At 32.6% G+C, this 26,498-nt stretch overlaps 1 protein-coding gene across 2 annotated transcripts in view; it reads left to right on the forward strand.

Annotated features, from left to right (window-relative positions):
* The first annotated feature begins 289 nt into the window (after positions 1-289).
* LOC149904396 (trehalose transporter 1-like protein) overlaps positions 290-26,498 on the forward strand; it is a 36,466-nt gene continuing 10,257 nt past the window's right edge. Inside the window, exons 1-6 of one of the 2 annotated variants that reach the window (XM_090107360.1) lie at positions 11,558-11,591; positions 11,825-11,878; positions 18,580-18,827; positions 19,204-19,362; positions 20,188-20,327; positions 26,052-26,284. In XM_090107360.1, coding sequence (XP_089963486.1) covers positions 11,572-11,591; positions 11,825-11,878; positions 18,580-18,827; positions 19,204-19,362; positions 20,188-20,327; positions 26,052-26,284 — 854 coding nt within the window. In that variant the 5' untranslated portion in view covers positions 11,558-11,571. Of the gene's footprint in view, positions 488-11,557; positions 11,592-11,824; positions 11,879-18,579; positions 18,828-19,203; positions 19,363-20,187; positions 20,328-26,051; positions 26,285-26,498 lie in introns of those variants that run through there. The other variant, XM_090107361.1, reaches the window with a different exon arrangement.

The raw sequence follows: 26,498 nt of genomic DNA on the forward strand, positions 1-26,498 counted from the left end.
ACTTTTCCATATGCGACTAAATAGTAAACACCTACTATCTCATCTACTTACTTAAAATGAATATATTTTTTTTTGTTTTTAATTTGAATTCAAAATTCAAAAATGGAAAGACAACTTTTTCACAAACGTTAGCGCCGTGTGAGGCGCGGGCTGCAGACGTCGCGATTGGATACAGATTAAAAATATTATGTATGTTGTCGATATATTTTTGCCGCGCTTTTGTGCAAACGTTTACTCATAAAAACATCCATATATGCGAGAAAACTGGTATATAATGCCAGTACATATGTAGGAGCCGCGGGAAGTATACGTGCGTGTAAAACCGTGCGTCTATTTTCACGATATTTCGGTCAACTTTTTATAGAAGTGGTATATCGGTCGATGGAAATTATGTGATGTTCAGCTTTACGTTGCTAAATTATCTGTGATATTTGGTGGACATTAATTTAAAATAGTGTAATTAATATAATACAATGGCAGACGAAAAGTAAGTTGTAAATATAATTCGATTAGTATAAATAAGGTGCTATTATAGATTACGTCCACGTCGTTATAATTAAAAACTTTATTGCTTGTAAAATATTATAAATTTATGGGATCATAAGTTAACAACTAAGTAAAAGCAAAATGTCCTTTTTTTAGTTAGGTTAATAGAAATAAGGACTTATGTTAAGTTACAAGACAATTTTTAAAATAAAAATCTCTGAAAGGACTCTACTTCTCCATGGAAATGGAAGAAATTTCAATTTTACGATCGAAGATACGAATTAAGTTGGTCTTAATTTACTTCTAAGTTACCAATATAAAATACTATGAGTTAAACTTAAATAAAATTAAAATACTTACGCGAAGAAAATACTAGCAATGTTATCAAGAGTACGCCCATAGTAAAGTAACTTGCATACAAATTATTTGATAATGGCAGCAAATAGACATAAGCCACAATTGTGTGCGGTATATTAATGCTTATTATATTTATGTAGTTAAAGAAAAGTAAAGAATGAGAAACAGCGTGTTTCGTAATGAGAGTTTTTTATTGACTAAGTATTTGTTAAAATTTAAAACTTAGATATAAATTACGAAATGGTGGCATTGAAAGGGACATAATATTATTTATTTACGTATTTAAATAATATATTGCATTAGTCTTCAGTGTGTAATTTGTTACCTGGACGTTAGAAATAAACAATAATTTATAACTTAAAGTATGAATGTTACTAATAGCCAGGGCCAACTAAGAATTTGTTTATTTATTTATTCCTCTATTCTACCAACGGTTGCCTGGAAGAAATCGCTCTTAGCGATAAGACCGCCAATTGTACTTAGTTTAAACTAAGTAGGTACGTGCAATAAAGTAATAATAAATAATTTTTTTGTAAGTACGAAAATTATTTACCGCGGGTACAAATCGAGATAACGCATTTTATTCCAAAGTCTTGTAAAGTGGAATGTAGGCTATGCATTCTATGTCTAGGTTTGAAGTGACTAAAATCCGGTATACATAATACACCGTTAAAAAGCTAGTACATTGGTTTTTACGTATATTTTGTAAGCTTAAAGAGAAACACTCCTTTATTATTTGCTAATTTTACTTTATTGAGGTCGCATTTTGATTTTTGGTGCAATTGCAATTTATAAAAAAGTTATTGGTACAAAAAAAAGCTTCTATACTTTTTAATAGTAGAGTTTGTAAATTTAATTCTCAAAATGTATCAAGTCAATAAATGTTTAATGTTTTTTGATGTAACTATAGTCGTGGGGACTGGATTGTCCTAAATGTGTGAACCATTTCGAAGTTTCTATGAATGAAGTGTGAATTGCATCAGAATCATTTGGAAAACTGTCTGAAAATTGTGCAATAACAAATACTTTTAGGATACATTTTAATAAGTTAAGTAATATGGCCAATAAATAGGTACATTTTATATGGTACATAATATATTTATTGTCGTAAAGATAAAAAATTCATAAAATATTATACACATTCGTGATAGGTAGAAAATAAGGTGATTGCATTTTTTTAGAATACCTATTAAAAAAGAAACATGCGTTTATTTAAAACATAAAATATAATAATAAATCTTGTCTACTTGAATTTCTTAACTACTTAGTGCCATATCACACTAGCGGATTGCGAGCGGTTTCAAAGCGGAGCGGGTGCGCAACGAATACGTTGCGGGCGCGCAACGAACACGCCGCGGTTGCGCAGCGAATTCGTTGCGGACGCGTCATTTTGTATACTCTCGCACAAAAGCCAGCCCTTCCGCCTTGCCTAACTTCCATTCAATATTTCCATCGTTTCTGTAGCACTCAATTTTTTAACCGTACTGTGGAAATGCACTTACTTAACAGTTAACTAAAGATGTAATAACAACTGGAGTTGTTAAAAAAAGGTGCTATAAAATTGAATTACTAGGACTTTTAGAATGTACCATACATTCCAAAAGTATGTAACGACTGACCAGTATAATCTCTCCCATAGCAACGTATGTTATAAAGAGATTTTGTGAACCTAATTATGAGCAAAGTGATAGTGAGTTGCTGGTTGCTTGATAAAATTTTCTATTCACTGCTATTTATCTAATAATAAGATAGCCCTGTTTTAGTTAAGGAGCTTTAACATTTATTTCACTAATGAACTTTCTTAATGAGCAATTAAGTTATCTGATTGCATTTCGACCAAGATTTAATAGATAAAACAATACCCTAAACATTAACATGTTATGAAACTCGTAAAAAATAATGATCTCATAATTAATATACTATCACAAGTTATAAGTAACAACCAGCACGGATTCCATTTTGTTAATGAGTGTACATGACTGCGACGTAAACGTTGCGCATCTGCCACGCGTCCGCAACGAATTCGCTGCGCAACCGCAACGTATTCGTTGCGCACCCGCTCCGCTTTGAAACCGCTCGCAATCCGCTAGTGTGATATGGCACTTACATAGGTACATAGTTGAATTTGTAGTTAATTCGTGTTAACAAGTTTAAGTATTGGTATTGCAAATTAACTGGATAGTTTATTTTCGATTAGCCTCTTGAATATTCATGATGTTATTTATTTATTATGCTTTATTTATTTATTATTATAGTCAATGTTTAGTCGTATATAAATATGAAGTACCGTACTTGGCGTCTTCGCTGCAGTCTAGCTGTCATGTTATTAGGGAATGCAATCCCGACTCGATATTGCAAATTCGGGATCCCGCGGGATTAGAAATATCAATCCCGCGGGATCCCGGAATTTTCGGGATCCCGTCTAATTTAAAAAAAAAGTTGAATTCAGATGACTGAAAAAGCTAATAACTGCTTGTTTGTGATAGTGAGGTTAACTAAAATAACATATTACTCGAAAGAAAATAAAAACCTTTATTCTTTAATCTTACCAACTAATTAATAATCAGGTTGTAAGGAAATTAACGTAGGTAAATTAGGTAATCAAAACAATAAGCTTATTTCAAGGGAATTAGGAAAAAGAGTGATTTTGAAAATGACTCCTTAAAAAACAAAGAGTATTAATAGTTTCATCTGCTAAACGGCATCTAATGTCCGTTGCAATGTACTCCGCTGCTGAGAATGCCCTTTCCGACTCAACGCTGGTTGGCAACAGCGTAGCGAAGCAATTATATGCAAACTGCAAAAATCGCCCCCTTGTTCCTCCACACTCAAACAAATCCATTTCTTTTTTAATGGTAGATTCTAATTTGTCTAAGCTCGTGGACGTGGATATACGTGCAAAAGGACTTTTAGAAGCTCGCAGAGTTTCTTCTAATTCCTCTTGAAGCGATTTATTACATAGTGTGTGCAGCACGTAAATACAAATCTTCTGCAATCATTGAAAGAGGCAAGTAATCTTCGATTAGTACTGCCGTATTAATATCTGCTTGGTTTGGTTCTTTACGATATAATCGTGTGATTATATTTTTCCCAATCCCGTCAATCTCGAACGGGATCTCGTCATATGATGCGTCGGGATTGATCCCGAAAAATTACACGAGATCTCGCGAGATCGGGATCCCGCGGGATCGGGATTGCATTCCCTACATGTTATGTTATTATTGTATTAAAATTGTTTTAATAAATATAAGAATGTGAGTTAATAACATTATGGAATTATTATTTATTAAAGGACGGGTCTCTTGAAGTTTTAATTACTTGTACTTAATGGCACCTTCTTAATTATATTAATTACTAGCTTTCCGCCCGCGGCTTCGCCCGCGTTTTCAAAGAAAAACCCGTTCCCGTAGGATTTCCGGGATAAAACCTACCCTATGTCCTTTCTCAGGTATCTAAATATCTCCATACCAAATTTCATGCAAATTGGTTCAGTAGTTAAGGCGTGATTGAGTAACAGACAGACAGACAGAGTTACTTTCGCATTTATAATATTAAAAGTATGGATATACAATTATATCTACAAAACATAATAAATACTACAAGCTTTAATTATTTAGTTTTCGATTATATACGTACCTATAGGCATTGCTTTCAAGTTTGAATAGATTTTTCCGATTATTGTAATATTTTTTGACGAGCTCTTTTACTGGGTTGCACAGTAGAGTGATCTGTTTGTTAGTATCCTACGAAACCGTTCATCATAACTTGTTAAAGTCGAATAAACTTATATTTTTTTTTATATGGAGGCAAAGCCATAAATTATTTTAAAAGGAAATATAAATTATATTTCAATCACGTATTTACGTTTCATTAAAATAATGTAGGTAACGATAAAGTCAAATGTTTGATTTGTCATGCTTCTTTTCCATTCTGTAAAGAGGTTCGTGTTATTTACAAACCCAATTGTTTCGTCCACATGTCATGTCGTAGTGCGTACCTATACTATTATATTATCTGTAGTAGTACTAAGAAAGTGCATATAGAGCAAGTGACCATTAATGCAGTTGCAAGGTTAAGGTTTTTGGCGGGCTTCCAACGTACTTCGGTATCACGCGACGATAACGTGCGGTCAACGTACTGTCAAGCGAGCGTTTATCTCTTGTTTGTGTTTATTTGTTTACTTTATATATATTGTTTTATTGTATTCCGTGTATCGGCATTGCAATCTGGAAGGTTCAAGATATGCGTTTGTGATGCGATTTTCTAAGAAACGGTGATGTTTCAGAAATGACGCCTGTGTTTACGTGGTAACTATTTCGTAATCAAATTGTAGGGAATATCTTTTTGCGGGGAATTACGTAACGCAGGATCGCGTTTGATATTAGATATTTCAGTAGTTTTGCGTGACACAATGTTTTTCTTTGGTACAAATACGTTTTTCGAATAATTTGTACTTAGCATGCACATTTAACCCATTTTAAAATAGCATTTTCCATTGTCTTTTTGGTAGTGCTAATTAGAAAAGTTGACGTAAATCTGTGAATGTTATTCATCAGTTTATAAAAGGAAGGCGTGGAAGCGAAGCCAAGATATAATTATCGGTCAAAGTCCACTCCATTTTCGTTGGATGTCTTGCCAAACTCTGAAATAAGAAATACCAATTCAGTCATCATGAATTGTCAATGAAATACGTTATTTTTAAATGTGACCTTCGAAATGTTTGCTTGACAAAGAACTATTATAATTTCTTAAAATATGTGAATAAGACTTTAGCAGGACAGGAAAAGTTTGTTTTGAGGAATTTATTTTTAGATAAGAACTTAGCTACATACAAAGAGGTAAATTTTGATACAAAGAAACACCCGGAACTGCTAAAATAACACCTTTCATCTTTATAAGTGTCTAGATCAAATAAAACTGTTTCCATCTTATCTTACAGGTAAAAGTTTGTTAAATTTTATGATCCATACTTGCAGCTATCTCCATTACAATATAATATGACAAGCAGATTATTGTAATCTTATTTATGACACTATAATGGAGATAGCAACAGTTTTTCGATAACAGCTGTTTGATGGCAATCTTATTATAATCATTGATAATGTTCACATAATATCATGCACTTTGTGTATGACACTTAGGATTTATGCACACTATTGTTATTATACAGATTACTTACTTGTGGTATTTTCTCGCGTCTTGCCTCTCTTTTATAAAGCAAGAAACTTTTCCTGTTCTATCCATGTAATCAGTCAAAGATACCCACCCCCATAGCCAAACCAGCGACTTTGCTAAATGACGTTCAGTCAAGTCGTTGAACGTTACATTTAACAATCTGACGATTTGTTCTTAGTCATTCAATTAAATGTCGTCATTCAATGAACACGCTAGTCATGCAATCAAATAGCAGATTCAAACAGATAATGGCGACATATACACATACTATATATTAAATATTTTCACATTTAGAGAAATATAATAATTTGTTTTATGCTTTCTAATACGTCATATATAGATATTAGATATGTTAGAAATGGCTTACCGCTCCAAAGTGAGCGATTAAGAAGCCGTTTTGCGGTAATCCTGTTGGTCGTACTCGTCGTCAGATAATTGCGAATTTGTATGCCATGTTAAAATGAGTGAAGATTTTTATACAGTTAATTATTATATATCAGTATGCTCTTGGCTAAAGTACCTTATCTTATCTTTTTCATCAAAGTAACACGTCTAGAAGAAATGATATGTTCGAGTGTTCGGGATAAAGTGGTATTTGTTTTCACTTTATATCTTGAAATTACGTATAAATAGGTATACTTATACATACAATTGATTGTTTCTTTTTGCATAAAAATCGTTACGTATAGTGACGAAACTGATAATGTACCTACAGTTCGAACAGCCGGTAAACAAATATTTTTTTAACAACAGGACAGGACCAGATAGGACGGCGCCGGTAAAAAGATGGTAATTTGAATGGGGATATAATATTATTTTTTTACCGAGGTAAATTATTTAGAATATGTTCCTGAGATAAGGATTCTAAAGGATTTTGGTCTCTTTTAAATAATTGGAATATTTTTATCTGTATAGTTTTTCTAGTTATCTGGACTATATGTTAGTTATTAATGGAGAGGTATCTATTTCTATTTTCCTACAATATCAGCCAATACGGTACAATTTTTATTTCAAACTAGCTTCCGCCCGCGACTCCGTCCGCGCGGATGTCGGTCTTCGCGTGGATGGTTTATTTCTCCATTTTGAGTAACTCTGACAATGACATCTTATAAATATCTATTGGACCCAAATACGGCTAGGCCTATAATAATACGCAACGTGTGTTCGCGGTTCTACAGAACAACGTCTATGGATAAAACTGAAAAATTAAGACTAATTTTTTTCTACGTATTTTTCCAGGATAAAAAGTATCCTATTTTACGCCCAGGATAATAAGGTATAATTATACCAAGTTTCATCGAAATCGAACCGGTAGTTTTCACGTGATGTCTTCACATACATACAGACAGACAGACAGACAGACAGACAGACAGACAGACAAAAATTTTTTTAATCACATGTTTGGGTTTGGTATCGATCCAGTAACACCCCCTGCTATTTATTTCTTCAATATTTTCAATGTACAGAATTGACCCTTCTACAGATTTATTATATGTATAGATAAAGATATTCCATAGACGATCCGGAATATTCGTTTTAGACACAGACCTAGTATGTCTACATTACATTGGTACATATTGGTTCTTAAAAAAATATAATTAGCTTAAAGCTTAGGTGACTTTTTGTAGAAATGATTTTTTCATTTATTATGAAGACAATGCATAGAAACGTAAACACTTTATAATATTGAGTTTTATGTAATATCGTAATGCGACACTAAGCAGTGACCAGATGCATTCGAGATGAGATTATTCTAATATTACGTAAAATAATGTAATAATTAGGGATGTAACGATATCGATACCGATACCGATATATCGGCCGATATATCGGCAAGCCGATATATCGGTATCGCCGATAATAAATCAGCCGATACCGATATTTTTTTATTAAATTCTTTCTTTTCTTTTATGTTTTTGCATTGTATTCATTCATATTGTTTTATTTCTGTTTCTGTAATAGTGTTAAGGAAGAGCGGAACCTACTGACACAAGCATTTTATTTGCTTACTAGGAGTGCTCCAATCACAAATTTGTTTATGTAAAGGAAAGATATAAATAATTTTGAATATTTTTAATTTTTAACGTGATAACGTTTTTAAAATCGTTTTAGTCGGGTGACATGTTCATAAACTTGTGTCACACCAAAACCTCACGAGCGCGATCGCAGGTATAACGAGAGAGAGACGGACCGATCTCCCGTTTCATCTCGAGCGCTGCCACTGCATTATGTTATCACGTAAACATCTCGATCGTAAACCTACTTTACAAACAACCAATTTTTTTGATATCAAATAATTCAAAAACCCGCGCCCAATGAACGATGCGGGAGGCCGCCCGCGCGTGCGCACTTTGTTTTCTGAAAAAACTCTACCAATAGTAAACTTTTATTAGGTACTGATTGTATGTGTATTACTTAAAGTTTAACTGACTTCGTAAAATAATAATCTATACTTATAATAAATCTGTAGAGAGGCCAATTCTGTACATGAAATATATTAAAAAAAAAACTATGAAGGGGTGATAAGGGATCGCTACTGATGCCAAAAATGCAATCAGTAAAATTTTTGTCTGTCTGTCTGTCTGTCTGTCTGTCTGTATATTCGTTATAGAAACAAAAACTACACGACGGATTTTAACCAAATTTGGCACAATTATTCTTCATACTCCTGGGCAGGTTATAGTAAAAGAATCATGTAAATCGGTGTAGAAACACCAAAGTTATACATGAAATACGCTATAAGTCATCGCGCGTGAATACAGAATCATGCCATAAGGATTATTTTTGTGTATCAGTTGCCGCGTTCGACGCGCTTCGCGGCGGGAGCTATAAAAAGGCGGCGGGTCTGCACCCGTTTCGCGTTGTCACGGCATCACGTGTGAACGGCTGAACCGATTTCGATAATTCTTTTCTATTATATTCCTTGAAGTACGAGGATGGTTCTTATGTAGAGAAAACGTAAATATGTACCACGGGCGAAGCCGGGGCGGACCGCTAGTACTAAAATAAATGGTATTGTTGTTTTTTGATTTGGCATTTTTATTTAAAAGAATACGATTAACAGTTGTCTCTGTTAAATGTTGGTAACTTTTTATGCATAATTCACTATTTATTTTTCTACCAAGCCATCGATATCGGTATCGGTATCGGTATCGCCGATACATTACTACAAATATCGGTATCGGTATCGTATCGGCAAAATCATGTATCGTTACATCCCTAGTAATAATGTTTAACGACTGATTATTTATTGGATATCAAAACATTAATAAACCCGCTACGACTAATGGCTGGTTCACACTTTGATTAGTGCGAGTGCAGGTGATGAGTAGTACTACGTGTGGACAGCGACTGTTTAGTGCGAGTGTTTAGTAGGCTGTGTAGTAAAGTGAATAGAAGCGTGTTCTATTTTTTTGCGAGTGGACTGCGAGTAGCCACGTCCCGCGCGCCCTCCCTTCCCCCTCACTCGCAGCGTGCCTGCACTCGCACTAATCACCTTCACTCGCAGTCAATTGGACACTACTCGCACTACACACCTGCACTCGCACTAATCACCTGCACTCGCAGTCAATTGGACACTACTCGCACTACACACCTGCACTCGCACTAATCACCTGCACTCACACTAATCAAAGTGTGAACCAGCCTTAACAGTAGCGGAGCAGCAATGAAAAATGTTGCAAACTTCCCTTTTGAGAGTAGACTGGTAAACAAAACGTAGGTAAACTAATATTTGAAGCATAGTCAGTCCTTAAAAGCAGATCTATTTAAGAGTTAAGTCGTAATTACCGTTTATGAATATTCTACAAGTAGGTCATCAAATTTATTTAAATTACATCAAATTTATCGATTGGTGTCCGAAATCCATACTAATGTTTTGAATATAAAAAATACGATTAGCATTTTAGCATACTGGCTCGAATTGAACGTATCTAGACCTTATTTTATATGAGAAATAAACCTCTTTTATCAGTTTCTAATAGCAAATCAATAAATTATTTTAATATTCATTTATATACCGGTTCTCTGACTGTTTGTTAAATATTAAGCGGTGTATAAAAAAAATTAAATACTAGTGTGATATTTTGTACCGTTTTGTTGTTTGTATCTATCTACACATCTATATACTTAACACTTAACATTTTGACTTATTAAAAAAAATACACTTGAATATTTATCGTAGTTTTAAAGAAATCTATTCACAAGTAGAAACCCTTCAATTAGTAATCTAGCATTGTTGACACTGTTATCTATTATCATTTATCATACAACAAATATTCTAATAGTAATGAAGTGATGCAACGCATTTTGATCTGGGATATTTAGGTTTAGTTCAAGGATCTAGACATGTCTAATTAGTCTACTAGCGGAAAGTTCTAGAAATTAAATCATTATCTAAAATTGAATGCATACAATACTAAAGGAATGTGAAAAAATGTGTGCGTGTACTAGTGTACACACGTAAGAAGTGAAACTTCTTTATGACCTTATTTTTCAAAAAATAATTTACTATAATATGCAACTTTACAGAAATACGTCGAATCACGCGTAGTAGGGATAAGAAAAAGATGGCGCGTAACGGAAAAATGTCACGCGTAACGAAAAAATGTTACACTAAATTTTTTTCCAACCCCGATAAAGAAGTTTCACTTCAATAAATGTAAAGGACTGTTCTATTACAAGAGAAACTTGTACTTAATTAAAACATTTTTTGCGTGTAGGAACATAATACATAACTAGAAATGATATAAAATAATTCATATAGGTGGTATTTTAAATCTTGTTGACATTGTTTAAATATAATTAATACATATATGTAGATCATTATTGTATGTATAATGTTACAAAAGATTGTTTACTTATGCGAAATTATGTGGTAGGTCTTAATCTTACTACCGCATGCTTATAAAAATATGAGAGGTTATCGTAATTTGATTGTTTTTGTAGACACATAAAACTACAAAGTACAAACACATACAGTAGGTATGAAACCTTGTTCAAGTATGAAACTATCGTAAATGGCATTATCATGCCTTGATAGTGAATATTTTCCATTAACAATATTATTGAGGTTTTTCTAATAATAAAATTTTCTTACAAAAATAATATAATAGGTACTTTATACCTATCAAAACCTTTCCGAGCTCTAATTCTTCTTAGTAATGTTCCAATGAATGAATGAATGAATTCCAATGAAATGAATGCCACGACAAATTAGTTATTAATTTTACAATCGAAAAAAAAAATATTCCACAAATCTATCTGTAGGATATCGCGATGACACCTAATTCGTGTTATCGCGATATACGGAGGGAGCACTAAATATAATATATGTTTAAAGCGGGTGCAAACTGCATAAAAATATGTAATACAGAAAAGTCTCAAAATATCAGTAGGTACGTACTTACTGCCTAATCTTTATTGAAGCCTTTCATAACACTCAGTATGCATATCAGTAACTAATATTGACTTAATCGATAGAAGCTTGTCCGATTATTATAAATCACTTATCAGTCACATCTATGGAATGACAGTCTAGTTTCCGCCGGTACTATGCGTTCTACCGACGCGTTGTGAGTTGTTTATTAGTTAAAAGTTATTAAAATATTAATTTGACCTTTTATTTATATGAAAAATGAGTAAAATATACTATTTGTTTATTAAACGTGTCATGTAACTGAGATTTTGAAATGTTGTTTATGTTAACTTGTTTAATTTTAACTATTATTTATATTGAAAATTTTTTGTTTACAAAAAGTGATTTTTTATAATATAAATAGGTTATTTCGTATTTCATGTCCACTAGGTGCTGGTCCACACCAAGTACTTCAAAACAAGAGGTTCCAAATTATGGTTCTGTGTAAGTTTTGTACAATGTAAAATGAGGGTAGTTTCACATAATGTATTGTAATGGTGATTGTTGTAAAACAGATTGTAAACTCAGGTAGGATTTATGGAATTTATTTATATTTTGAATTCTCCTTTTATTTAGTCAACAAACTTGGGATATTAGTAGTTTTGTGGAGTGGATTATAAATGCATAGGTACTTTTGTTTTGCATCTATCGGAAATTTTATTTTCGGTAGTTTAATTACGATCTTATTGATGCTAATCAATCTTACAAGTATTAGGTATTATCTTATCTTGGGTTGATATAACGATTAACGACCAATATTTGTATGTATTTCCGAAATATATTAAAATTGTGACAATTTTGTAAACATGTAATATTTTCAGATTCTACAAGTATTTATAGATCATTATCGTCTAACTAACAAACATAACATAATAAGATAGAAATCAGATAACCATAAAAATTTATTACCTAACTTAATTGGAACAATAATATATAATTAATAATTAAAATATCTCTTTTCCTTGAACTTTATCGCAATTCCTAAAATCGTTGAAAGATTCAAAACACACGCATATGACGTAGTAACATAATTGTTATACTTACGGTTTACGTTCGGCTAATTAGAGCAATTGATAATGACCGCCGATTCCCTGTGCGCTTCCTTTGTTTGATCTAAAGTAGTCTGTGAATGACAAATATTGCATAATTTTTTAAACGACTAACTACCAATAATGTTTTGAAATGGTTTTCAATGATAGGAAATTTGTTATAGAATGTAGGTATGCTTGTAGGAATGTACGTAGTAGGAATTATTAGATGCGTAGGTATACTTAAAATTGTTTACTTTTATATCCCATAGCTTAATAGAAACTTATTACAGTTATCGCAAAAGAATAAGAGTATGAAATTTAAAGTATGAAATAAGATAATAAGAGTATGAAATTTAAAGATAGGAAAAAAAAGTCCCGATCGTTCATATACCTAGTTTTGCGGTAAATAGTAACAAAAACGATTAGTTACTCTCCTACTATGTAGCATTGATAAAAGTCATGAGTATGAATAAAAACAACATTTAATAAGCTCATGATTAACATTTACCTCGAAATTATCATGTGACTAAGAATAGGGGTGCGTGGAATAAAATCGTTTTGTTAATTATCAACGAATTAATAGTAGGTAATATATTCGTATTTTTTCTTCTTTCATAGCCTTACTTTATTTGATAACTGTGTTCTTTGGCCTTTGGCCCTATTTTTTCCTATTGGCCTTTGGCCCTATTTTTTCCTATAAGTATTTTTTTTTTCGCAGGCAATTGGAAAGAAAGAGGTAAAACTTAAAAGCTTATTAAGCTCAGAAAAAATAATGAATTTCGGTTTTTCTTGATCATCGGGTTAAAAGTTTAAGTAATACCTAAGTAATTCCCAATTTTTACAACGCTTTTATAGTCCAGGATCCTTCGCCTTCGAGTTTCGTACAGGAAATTATTGGGCGTCTCATCAAGATAAAGCTACTCACGGAAAATTAGCTTGATAGTAATCAAGTGCAAAAATAGGCGATGAATCCTGAACTATTATTAGCGTCACATGTATGTCGATTTTGAGTCACATTAAACAGACAGATTTAATTACAACTTTGTATACTTATCAAGGATCGGTGATCATAAAATAATTTAATATTCAACGTGTTTCAATAGTTTTTTAAACTATATTTAGGTCGCAAATGTCCCATATCTATGTAATACAGTAGGAACAGAGTAAACACAATAATTGAGATAAATAAATACTTATTAATTCAAACAGGTTGACCTTAATTTGAGGTTATTAGTTAATTTGAACGATGTTTGAATTAGGATAAACAAATTTTAAGCATGTCATGTGGTACTATAAAGTATTACTCACACCTTATTTAACTAAGAGTATAAAATTTTAGTAAATAAGATAATAGATTTTTTTCATCTTTATTGCAGATTATAATATTTAACAAGGTAATAATTTACATACCTAGTAGATTTTTCATAAATTTTTGGTAAAGCTCTTCTAAAAGTTTTTCAATTTATATATTCGTGAATTTATCTAATTCTTTACCTCTCTCAGGAAGATTGCAATTCCCTACGATTATTTAAACAATAATATATTTTCCAACCCCCCTTTTTTATATAGTGGAGAATGCATTTAGGCATACCCAGGGCACTCGGGGGAAGAGCCCTGGGTTATGTCGGACTCACCCTTCTGAGTGCAGGGTCCTACCGACTAAACTCCACTGTGTTCCGCCGTGCCGCTTTATTGATGGGGCCGCGGGTATTCGGTAGAACCGCGTCCGCAGACTATTTTCCAACCCCCCTGACGTTAATAGGCACAAAGCATTTCAAAACGATTTTGTAGCAATTAGAGGTGAATAAACATCTTCATCGTAAGCTTTTGTAGTTCAGGCTTATTAACAAATGTTGTAATAAATAGATAATGATTGTTTCAACTTTCAATTAACACACTATTTGTACGTTCCATACATGATCGCAAAACATGATACGTATGTTTGTATTTAATTATTACTATTTACTAAATGTAATCAATAACAATTGAACAATGATATAATATGTAAAAGGTGAATCTATGTAAATTGTATAGAGATATAAACATCACGTGCCACGGAAGGCCACGATACAATATCAACTATGTGTCAACGACTGTACTGATAACACTATTAATAACATTATTATCATAATGAGCCCGTTTTATTGCTAGTTGCATTTATCTATCAATATATTGTTTGATTTCTTTTGATATGACACTAATGTCATAATGTGGGATAATTGTCTTATGCTAAGCCTGCAGAAGGAATGGCGTATATCCACTCAAGTGCGGGACGACCGGGAGCCGGTCGATCCACATTCAGGGGCTTGTGCGTTGCGACCGGCTCCCGGTCGATCAACAGTCGTGGGTTTTGCGTTCGCTTTATAAAACGGTCTAATAACCTTCCTCTTTCTAACTTATATGACATGTTAAGGAAAGAACAGGCTAGCTATAAATCAAGATAACAACATAACCACATGATTTAAGTGGCCCACTTTTCATGACACATTGAGTAGGTAGTTTTTTGTACAAAAAAATAAACAAGGAATGTGTAAAAAAAATGTATGGGAGGGTATGATGTTTTTATTTTCTCGTAAGAAGAGTGTAACAAAGGATCAATAAATATTAAAATCTCACTGAACAGCTGTTTTAATTTTTTATTAGCAGACAAAATGTAACAAAAATTACAAGGGTACATTTGCTTTGACTTACAAGTTGTTTTATTTAAATATTACCATGTTTTGACAAGGCATAGAGTATATTTCATTATCTATCAATATATATATATATACTTGCAAATGTGCTATTGATAAAGGAATCTGAGATAATCGACTTTAAAAAAATATTGGACCGCCAAAAACCCCATTTGCGGCGGCACCGGGAGCCGGTTCCGCACATAACCCGATTTTTGCAAAATTGCGTCCCGCACTTGAGTGGATATAATAATACGATCCATATGACGTATGAGTAACGTAATTGCATGTTGTTTTACTTGCATAATAATTGCATATAAGTATTAGTTGTTTTCTCGACTCTCTTAAGGTGATGAATTAATTTTTCTAACATTTACGGCCCTTTTCAAACCTTCGTAATTTTTATATTATTAAAGTTGTCGTGATGAAAATTCTTGACAAGAAAGTTCAATAGTAACACAATACGTCTACCGTTTTAGAAACATGATTCCATGATATTTTCTCGATAGAAAAAAAAATACAAAGTTCTCATTGTTATTTTTTTATAATCTCTGGCATCTTCAAAATAACAAACGTAAAGTTACGACTTTTTGGATATTAACTATAAAATATACAACCTATACGTCTACCGATTTAGAATTTTGAAATATGCGATGGTTTTGAAATAAACAAGAAATACTTGAAATTAGCGCGCGGCCAGCCAATATAGCGAGAGCCGCCCTGTACCTTCCTACCCCGATCGCTGCACGAGTCATTCCCGCTACGGCCGTCACACGGGGAACTTGTGTCGCTCGCGCAATCGTAAAAAAGGGTGACAACACGATAAGACAAAATGAGACAAATGGGGACAATAAAGAAAATAAGAAGAAGAAACATAAAGGTTGGAGAAAAAAGAATGCTTACAATTGGAACAAATTAATGAAGAAGTTGGTTTTATTTTAAATTTGATGATAATTGTATTATAGACAATGTTTGATATGTACCCCTGTTTTAAGTACATAACGAATGTGTAAGATTTTTTTCATTTATAGCATAGATAATCTTTTCAGAAATCCGGAATCCAGAAGGAAAATAAACCCACTGATTGTTCACAATGTGAACCCACTCCTTCGTAAGTACCTTTATTCAGTCAAAAATGTATGTTATCAACGTTCTACTGGTTTTATCGCATGATTCCATTTTTAGCACAAAGCAACAAAGTGCAAAGAAATAAAAAATCATGGTGAACTTAGTGGAAGTATGGCGGACGTGATATGGAACAGGAGCTCATTGGAGTAGTATTATATTTAAAAAAAATACGAAAAAATTTCAAGAATTACATTTCTTAGTAGGTGGTAGATAAGTATGTTGTATAAAGAATTTGATGTTGATATTTATTTCATTTATACTTACTACACCTGTGCGGGAAATTGCTTAGTACTAAAACAGGTTTATATTCATATTTACATAGTAATGTGAGTTTTAATTTCGAAAAATTTTGTGTAAGTATATTAAATTGAGTTCCTGGGTGATCTGGAAACACAATTGGGCCCGGAAGATGGCGCTGCAGTCACTCCTCCTAATCACATGAACCGATTTGGATGAATATTTGTGTGCACATTTCATTGTTGTGGGATGATTGGTTGATTCGTTTTCACATTAGCTAATATTATGTATTTTTGTTGTAAACTTAATTTAATGTTTATAATACATTATTATTGGTATAAATAAGCCAGTGTTCGTCTCACATTGCTGTACCTGCCTGCCTACCCTACCAGGGCCTAACTTTGTTCTGGCTATTTTATTTTGATTATTTGTAATGAATAATTACAATTATAATAGAGTGCAAAAAATAAATACATGCGTCAATATATTTTGTGTTTTTTTTTAAACAATTTTTCTATTTAAAAAAATATCATTCCGACCGCGGCTTTGCCCGCTTGGAATTAGGTTATATCGTGAATCCTGTTTTATCCCACAGAAGTGTTCAGTTCGGATAAAAAGTATCCTATGTGTAAATCCAGGCAATTAGCTATATTTTATCAAAATTGATAATGTAGTCTTGACGTGATTAAGTAACAACTAACAAAAAAATATACAAATTAACATCCAAAGTTTCGCATCAGTTTTACTGTATTAGTGATATCTTCCACTCTTGACTTTGACTGAGAAGAATTAGGGTTTATAACTTCTTTCAGAAATAGTACCTTTCATTTCTGGGCATGATGTAATATCTACGTCAGCATCAAATTCTATCTAAATCAATTCAGTAGTCCGCGTTATTCATTACCATTTCATTTTTTCAGAGTAACAATATTTTTGTTATTTTAAAGATTATTTATAACCTGTATTATTTTGTAATAAAGTAAACATTACGAAATAATAATAATTATTAATAATGTCTAAGTAGTTGTTGGAAAGAAGATTATTTGTTTATAAGCAAGAAAATAAAACCAATAAATCAACAATTGAATAAATGTATAACAATATTATAACTGTATGACGACTCCACACATGTTTGTCCCGAGTCGGCCAGCGGCAGCGCGGCGAGTTTGCAAGAATGACTTCGCGCACACCCGCGTTCGCGATAGCGAGCTATTAGACTCCGCCCGCCAAGCAGTGGATTTTTTTTTGTGTATCGTCTTAACTTGGGATTAGATATAAAAGGTATTTGAACCGTCGTCGTTCTTCATATGAATAAAAATACCAAAAAAGCTTCCATAAAAGCCTTCAGGCACCTTCAGGTGCATATTAGTAGCTCAAGAAAGTCAACGTTGAATTAATAGAATGAAAAATTACTTACTTAATTGAAGTACGTAATATAGGAAATAATATACTGTTATAATGAACAGCTGATAATTGTTTAATAGTTTATACTGTATAGACTATAGTCATTTGCTTGAACTTTACGGACCTGCGGCAAATTGTACGAAGCGGGATGAAATTGACCTCACAAATTGATAACCTTCATTTATTACGAGTTCTGTTATGGCACAATGTCCCGTTGTTTCCACATTAATTATTTGATTAAGTGATAATTACCATAATAAAGCGCTTTTATTGTTTCATCTAAAACTGGACAATTGTCATGTGTTTTGTCAATTGTTTTGTTGTTTAGAATTGACTCGAATGTTTTTATGTAGTTACCTACTGGGATGTTAATTGTTATACATGCCTACATACGTAGAAGTAGATATGTATTTGGATTTGTTGTTTCAGAAGTAAACTTTGTTTATTTATGACGTACCTTACTATATATTTTAAGATATCATAGATGCAGTATTTCTAGAATATATTGAATCAATATTGGTTCCAAACATTTGTGTTAGAATAAGGTATACATTTATGTAGTTGTTAGTTATCTGTTGACGTTTATCGTAATCATACCGGTATAATTTCATGTGTAAAAGTAAGTCACCTTTTTTTACAATAATCATTATTAATGCCGCATTCTCTATTCCAGAAGTGATGCTACACCATTCCTTAAAAATGGCGTCAAACCGACAGTCGCGAAAACACCTGTTCCTGAAAAGGCTAAAACGGGGAAAGAAGACAGAGGAAAGGCATTTAAGCAGATCGTAGCAGCTTTAATAGCTAATTTTGGTACTATTAATACTGGAATGGTATTTGGATTCTCGGCGACGGCTCTGCCTCAACTGAAAAGTCCAGATTCAACTATACATATCACAGAAAATGAGGCTAGTTGGATTGGTAAGTAAATTTATATTCTTCAGATTTTTTTATCTATTGATGAAGTTTTTATTTTCCTTTTAATGAAATAATTGAAATGTATATTTTGTCGGATAACAATTTTGTTGTAATTGATGCATTGAGATTTAATTAATTATCCGGATGTTTTATGCTTGATAATTTCAAACGACGCCTTTGTCCCTGCATTACAAACACTGATTATTATTTTATAATGACAATAGTGTAAATATTTACAAATTCTCTGTCCTAAATTTATGAATAAGGATTTTTTAAAAATAAAAGCTTGGTCAAAACTTCCGGCAAAACTTTTGACGACAATTTTATTAGGTCCACTTCTCCACATAATATGATGTTTCAAATCCCTAATCTATTTCAGCAAGTTTAAGTTCCGTGGGCACTCCTATCGGCTGTATAATCAGCGGGTACCTGATGGACAACATTGGGCGCAGGCGCACGCTGATCTTCACGGAGATACCGCTCATACTGGGCTGGATACTCATTGCGTTTGCGGTTAACGTGCCTATGATTTATGTTGGTATGTGTTTTTCGTTTTTCTATTAGTTAAGTAGATATCTTAATATATATAAATCTCGTGTCACAATGTTTGTCCTCAATGGACTCCTAAACCACTTAACCGATTATAATAAAATTCGCACACCATGTGCAGTTCGATCCAACTTGAGAGATAGGATAGTTTAAACATGTAGGTACCACGGGCGAAGCCGGGGCGGACCGCTAGTATTGATATAGATGAACATTTAGTAGAGTAAGAAAGGAATTTATCTGCTATTGTATGCTATCGAGTTAGTGGACTTACTGTCTGACATTAATAACTTTAAAATTGGTTATCGAAGGAACATGAATAAATTAGGTTTCTTTCAATCTTCAACACAAAAAGCAACACGCTGTTACCTGTTTACGATTCATGACATGTTTTTGGTCCATTTTGGGAATGGAAAATCTACCACAGGGCGACTGCTTTTTTATGTGGTGTCTCTCGATGTTAGCCAGAAGGGCTTCTACATCTTAACGCAGACGCGTGGGTGAACTGAAGGTTCACCCTGGTACAATATACTTCAGGCCCAAGGTTCACCCTGGTGCAATATACTTCAGGCCCTCTCTATAGCGGTCGCGGAAGAAATCTAACCAATACCCGCGGCCCCATCATTAAAGCGGCTCGACGGAACACAGTGGGGTTTTAGTCGGTAAGAATCCGACATAACCCACGGCTCCTTCCCCGGGGGCCGTGGGTATCTTTGGAAGATTTCCCCACTATAAAAAAAGGCCCTCTCTATAGCCCATAAGTAAACTAATCTTCATTTTAATTCATAGAACAAACTAAACTACTACTCTCTTCCAGGTCGTTTACTAGTGGGCTTCGGGTCGGGCATGGTGGGCGCACCGGCCCGTGTGTACACGTGCGAGGTGTCGCAGCCTCACCTGCGGGGTATGCTCGGCGCGATGGCGTCCGTTGGCGTGTCTACTGGTGTGCTCATACAGGTAGATAGTAGTATATCAATAGTGGGACACCTTGTATAGACATACTGACATGTATACAGACAGACTGAAAGGTACACAGAACTGATGAAAAATACATACATGCGGCTTACATGCATACATACATAGAAGAATAACTTCCACCTTTTTTTTTTGTTTTAGACGTCAGTTACATAGGTATTAGAAAGGAAAAGTTACTAATTTGTATAAGTTCGCGTGGCGCCGCTTTTTTCCCATTTAAATGGGAAAGTCACAACAAGCAAGACCCAAGTATATAGTGAAATGTATGGTACTGGATACGTTGCAACATCGCCATAGCGAATTCGTTTAACTTGACAACTATGACGTCACAATATGGCGCTGACTCGAACCTATTCTTGATTAGATCGCATAGTATTTTTGGAATATACCTACAAATAAACGTAAATAAATTATAATAGAGTAGGTATAAAATATCACCATCCAATCAATCTATATGTTGCGATGAATTGAATTCGTAGCGTTTTGCTACGAGAAGCGGCTATAATAGTTGTAATTTTAAACTCAAAACTCAAACTCAAACATTTATTTATTCAATTAGACTTCTTCTAGAAGCACTTTTGAAACGTCATTAAGTACATATTTTTAACATTTACCACTACTACTTTTACTACACTTATAAGATGCAATCGTTTTTTATATTCTTATTTATTAGCCGACGTTTTCTATATCGAGAAGGTTCAAAATTCTTGCTTTTGTGTTCGTTCCCCAAAATTTCCCGGCAGTTTAATTGATGGAACCAATTATCATCGAAATTAATTCCTAAAATATGCAAACATCCAAAAACCTTGAATTATTGAACCTATTAACCTTGAATATCATTTACTGTCATTGTCTCTGCTCCTAAAAATATTCGTTGTTTTCACCGCGTGAAACCCGATCGTCCATGTAAACAGTAACGCCGATATAATTACTATTTTACGAGTGTTCATCTCATTTGGACAGTGGACGAAATGACGTCAATGGTTTCTTACATATACTGTATAGTCTATATTTTTAGAAATTACACGCGAGGCTAGGTTATATATTAGTTGAATATAATACGAATGTACTGCGATTCTACACAACTGCCTAATTGATGTAGACATTTGATAACAAATCACAGCAAGTGAACGACTATTAACAAAGTGAGGGTAGTTGGGTCAAACGTCGTAAAACCTATAGCCACGATTCGTACGAGCGCGCCACGATTCAAAGGAAAGCGGCATTTTATAGTATTCGACAGCTAAACATGTTCGGACAGGAATTTAAAGTGATAACTATATTGACAACTATTCATCCACAAAATTATTAAATCAAAAGTTACGTCTAACAATATATACCTACTCTGTTTAACTTTTTGTAATAGGTACTGTCTGTCTAACCTAACCTAACCTAACCTAACTTTCATTATAGTTTAAAAGCTAAATTAAAAAATAAACTATAAAAATAGAACGAAAGTTAGCTGTTGGGTTCAAGGCTATATTTTAATTTTAGCAATGCCGTATAACATCCGCATCCATATAAGATAACAGCAATCATATAATAATATTGTTTTCTTTGCTAATTTGATAATTTCCTGCATTTTTATCTTGGGCATGGGTAGATTGAGTGATGTTATACAACGCTGCCGTAGATTGTAGTAATACTTATTTGAAGAAGTTTAATTCTTGATATTGTCATTTTATGATATTGTCATGTGGAAAGATAATATTTGTAATAACGAAAGGAAAAACTTAAGGAAATTTAAGATTTACATAGCATTTAATTTTGATGTAGGTGCGATATCTATGATGTTTGATTAAATTTTATTTGGTTTTAATATGCGTATCCGTATGTGGGTAAATATGATGCGTATTTAAATAACATTTTCTGCCTGCTTAGCCGCAATTTCAAGTTTGTTTTTGAAGTGAATCTTCTTTATCGGGGTTGGAAAACTAAACAAAAAATTTAGTGTAACATTTTTTCGTTACGCGTGACATTTTTCCGTTACGCGCCATCTTGTTTTATCCCTATCACGCGTAATTGACGTATTTCTGTAAAGTTGCATATAGTAAATTATTTTTTGAAAAATAAGACCATAAAGAAGTTTCACTTCTTACATGTGTATACTAGTACACGCACACGTTTTTTGCACGACTCATGATGCGAAGCATCAGAGAGTGCTTTACGATCGAAAAATTTTTTTCGCCTCATTTTTGCAGCTATTCTTATTATTATAGCCTTGTTAGTTCACGGAATCAAGATATTTTGCATACTATTGTCGAGATAATTTAATGGAGATTAATCCCATACTTTTTAAAAATTGATTTACTTCAATAGAATTGGAAAAAAACACCGAAATAGGTCAAAAAATTTTCCTGTCCGTCATGACGTGTGAAACCTGAAAACAAGTTATAACTTGTGAAAAAATCCATCATTTGAGTTAATTTTTTTTTTAATATTCTAATCGACGATTGTAGGTCACTGAATGCGAATGATTAATTAATTCAGTGTCGTTTAATTGCAATTAATAAAAAACGAAAACTACAATAAGTTTTTTTTATCCAAAAGTGCACGACTCGTAATGCTCATTTAATTATGAAATTTTTTTTATATTTAATGTAAAAAAAATATTAAATAAATTTTTTTTTTATATTTAATGTAAATTATTTTTTGAAAAATAAGGCCATAAAGAAGTTTCACTTCTTACATGTGTACACTATTACACGCACACGTTTTTTTATTTATAAACGGATACACCATTTTAGGAAAATTTATGTCGCTAAACGAATAAAACATGTTAAATAATAAAAAAACATCAATGTTTATTGAGCTAAAACATGTTAAACATAATGATTACTGGCTAACGTAAATAGAACGTTTCCTGAACAATGTAGCTCACGTATTTCGTTATAATGCTAATAAATGTTAATTTAATAAGCTTTATAAATATTGAAATAATATAATATGTTACCGGCCGGATGGTCTATCTAATAATGAAATAATTTTTTAAATCAGACCCGTGGTTCCCGAGTTTAGCGCGTTCAAGCAAACAAACGAACTCGTCAGCTTTATAGTATAGATTTAAATTTTGTATTGCGTTCAAATCACAAATGCTATCATCATCAATTGATCTAATATTAACTATTTATCAAAGAATTTCTTAAAAAACATACGATCTTCACAACAACAAGCAATTCCCATATATCGCAGAAAATTACATACCTATAGAAAAATGGCATGAAAATGAATCGGTCACGTTCATAAAATGGACGCATGATGTATTGAATTAACATTAATTTGTACATGTCTTGTGAATTGATATGTTAATTATCATTTTATCGTCTGTTAAATCATCGGAGTATGAACTTGTGTAGGTAACTATTAATCCGATATATATATATATATATATATATATATATATATATATATATCTATATACGCGTATAGCCTTAGCTATACAGGGTGTCCCACTGTTGGTATACTAAGCTCAAAGGAAGTTATAGTTTTGCATAGGCTGAATACGTAAAAAATACTTGTAAAAATCCAAACACATTTTTTTTCAAATAGATAAATTCTTAAAACTCTATGTGAACACCCATAACAAGCAACCCGTCCAACTTCGCTACCAGCACGTGAGCTATCGTTTATGTTTTCATAGACAAAATGCTCACATTAGAGAAGCGGTATATGCCGGCTGCGCGAAGCTAGAGAAGAAAACATGGATTTTCAGGAAAAATTAGCAAACAATTTTTGACGTAATTTTGTTGTTTAAGTATTATTTACGTGATCAGTGTATGCAAAACTACAAGTTCCTTCGCGCTTAGTATACCAATAGTGGGACACCCTGTAGAATAAAAAAAAAAATACTTGGCGGCGGAAACCATGCCATGAATTAAGAACCTCTTTCGCTCGCATTATCAAAGGAAATTCCCATCGGAATATCTTTCACCGCGCGGGTAAGAAGCCTATAATATTATGACTCTCTAACCTTCCAACAACCACCAGATAAATATATGTATAAGTAGGTAATCACTTTGAGGCGTGAAATAAAGATAAAAGTAAGAAATAAACACTTTCGCCTTTATTATATTAGAAAAAGAAAATAGTAAAAAATCAGATAATTATTTCAGTGAATTTGTAAATAGATAATTTTCCTGATAAATTTGTTATGTACCTAGTTAGTTACTTTCCATAAGATTACACATACTGCAGGTTTGTCGAACGATAAAATTATGTTCAAACAATGATTCTTATTATATCTTAATTGCTATTTTTAGCTGAATTTTAGCGATAGATAATTTATGAAACTCTTGATTGATCGTGTTGAACTTTTTAAAAATAGATACATAGATGACAAAATTCCAAGTTTCGTTATTAATGACTTTGGTTTTTTTACTGTTTACGCAGTTTTTAATGTTATTTATAGGACTTTCTCATGATTACGAAAAAAAAAGTATTTCTATACTTCAGTCGCGGATATATCGAATACATCAGCATGTAGGTAAATTAATTATCCAATGTGCCCTTTCAAACGATTAACCTTATTCTGTCCTGCATATAAATAATTGATACTACATTTAGGTATAATAATTTAATAAAATAAATGATACTGCACAAAATATTTCAGTTTAGATAACTGATAAAATATTATGACGTAAATAAAGTAAATTGCGAAATTCCTTCAAATATTTGTGAAAGCGTGCGTGTAAATACATAGGTAAATACTAAATAGTATCTACATTATGAAGAATTTCGTGCAATGAGATGATTAGGCAGCTTAAATAGTGAATACGTCACAGTCATCTGAATTTTGATCATGATAAGAACACACTTATCCTCAAATGCGGCATACTTTTCTGTGTAAAATTGAATATTTTAGTATTGAAAGTAACATACTTTTTGTATCATGTATGTGTTTAAATCATGATGTTGAAGCACTAGTAACGTGTAGATTATGCGTATTACTACAGACATAACTGGAAACTACCATAATTGGTATTCGATATTGGTTATAGTTTTTTGACTACTGTACTGTACCTACATAGTAGTAAATAACAAATAAAAACATCTGTAAAAAATCAATCAATTGGATGTAATTGTTAGATAATGTTGATGTGCAAACTTCAATAATTTTATAATTTTATATCCATAATTTCAAACCATATTTGAAATGATATTAAGTAATCCACTTTCCATGTGCGTTAAATATTTATTTATTATTATTTTCGAGATTAATATTTTCATTGTTATGCGGAATCTTGTTTGTTCTAAATAAATTGACCTTTCATCACAAACATTAATTTTTGTATTTATTTCCCTATCACTTATTTTCCAAAACACAATATTTGCATAAACGATAACAAATGGCTTAAAGCAAGGAAAAATGTTTATAAATATTCGTTTAACATTCACATTCATGATCATTGTAATTTACATATTTCTTTATAGTCCTTTACAAACAACGAAAAAATTACCATGTAACATGAACAATTATAGCATAGATATAATATTATATGTTAATATAATGAAAAATCAAAATTTTTTGTTCACATCACAATCACGGGTGGTTGAACGAAGGCGTTAACGCATATTTCTTACGAAATATTAAATCGGAATCTCTAAAATTTCACTGTTTTATCTCCACTACTTCTATCGTTAAAAACAAACCTTTTTTATACCTTAATTGTCAGTTATTTAGTTTATTATTTATTTTCTATTTTTCAGTACATAATCGGCAGTGCGACATCATGGAACATTCTAGCGGGTGTGAGTGCGATAGTGCCAATAGTATCCCTCCTCGGCATGTTGGCACTCCCGGAGACTCCGAACTATCTCCTCACACAGAACAAGGAGGAAAAAGCGGAGAAATCTCTCTCGAAGTTACGGGGATCCACTTGTAATCTTACAGATGAGATACAGAAGATGGTTGCGTTTAAAGAGAAGAATCATGTTGAACCGTAAGTTCGATTTGTAGGTTATTTGTGTCTAGTTCTATATTGCGTTGTGATTTTTGGTTTAATAATATAAATCAATATGTTATTCATAATAAGTGGAATGACCTTCTCAAAATTAAAACAAACTAAGTATAGATATACATTACCTACAAGTAGTTTGTGTTTAGATATATTATATTTTTAAGATGACGTGGAAATATTCAGACAATATATAATA

The sequence above is a fragment of the Colias eurytheme genome, chromosome 11, assembly GCF_061535395.1.
Source record: "Colias eurytheme isolate Ceu_HAF_F1 chromosome 11, ilColEury1 Martin Lab GWU primary, whole genome shotgun sequence".
NCBI lineage: Eukaryota > Metazoa > Arthropoda > Insecta > Lepidoptera > Pieridae > Colias > Colias eurytheme.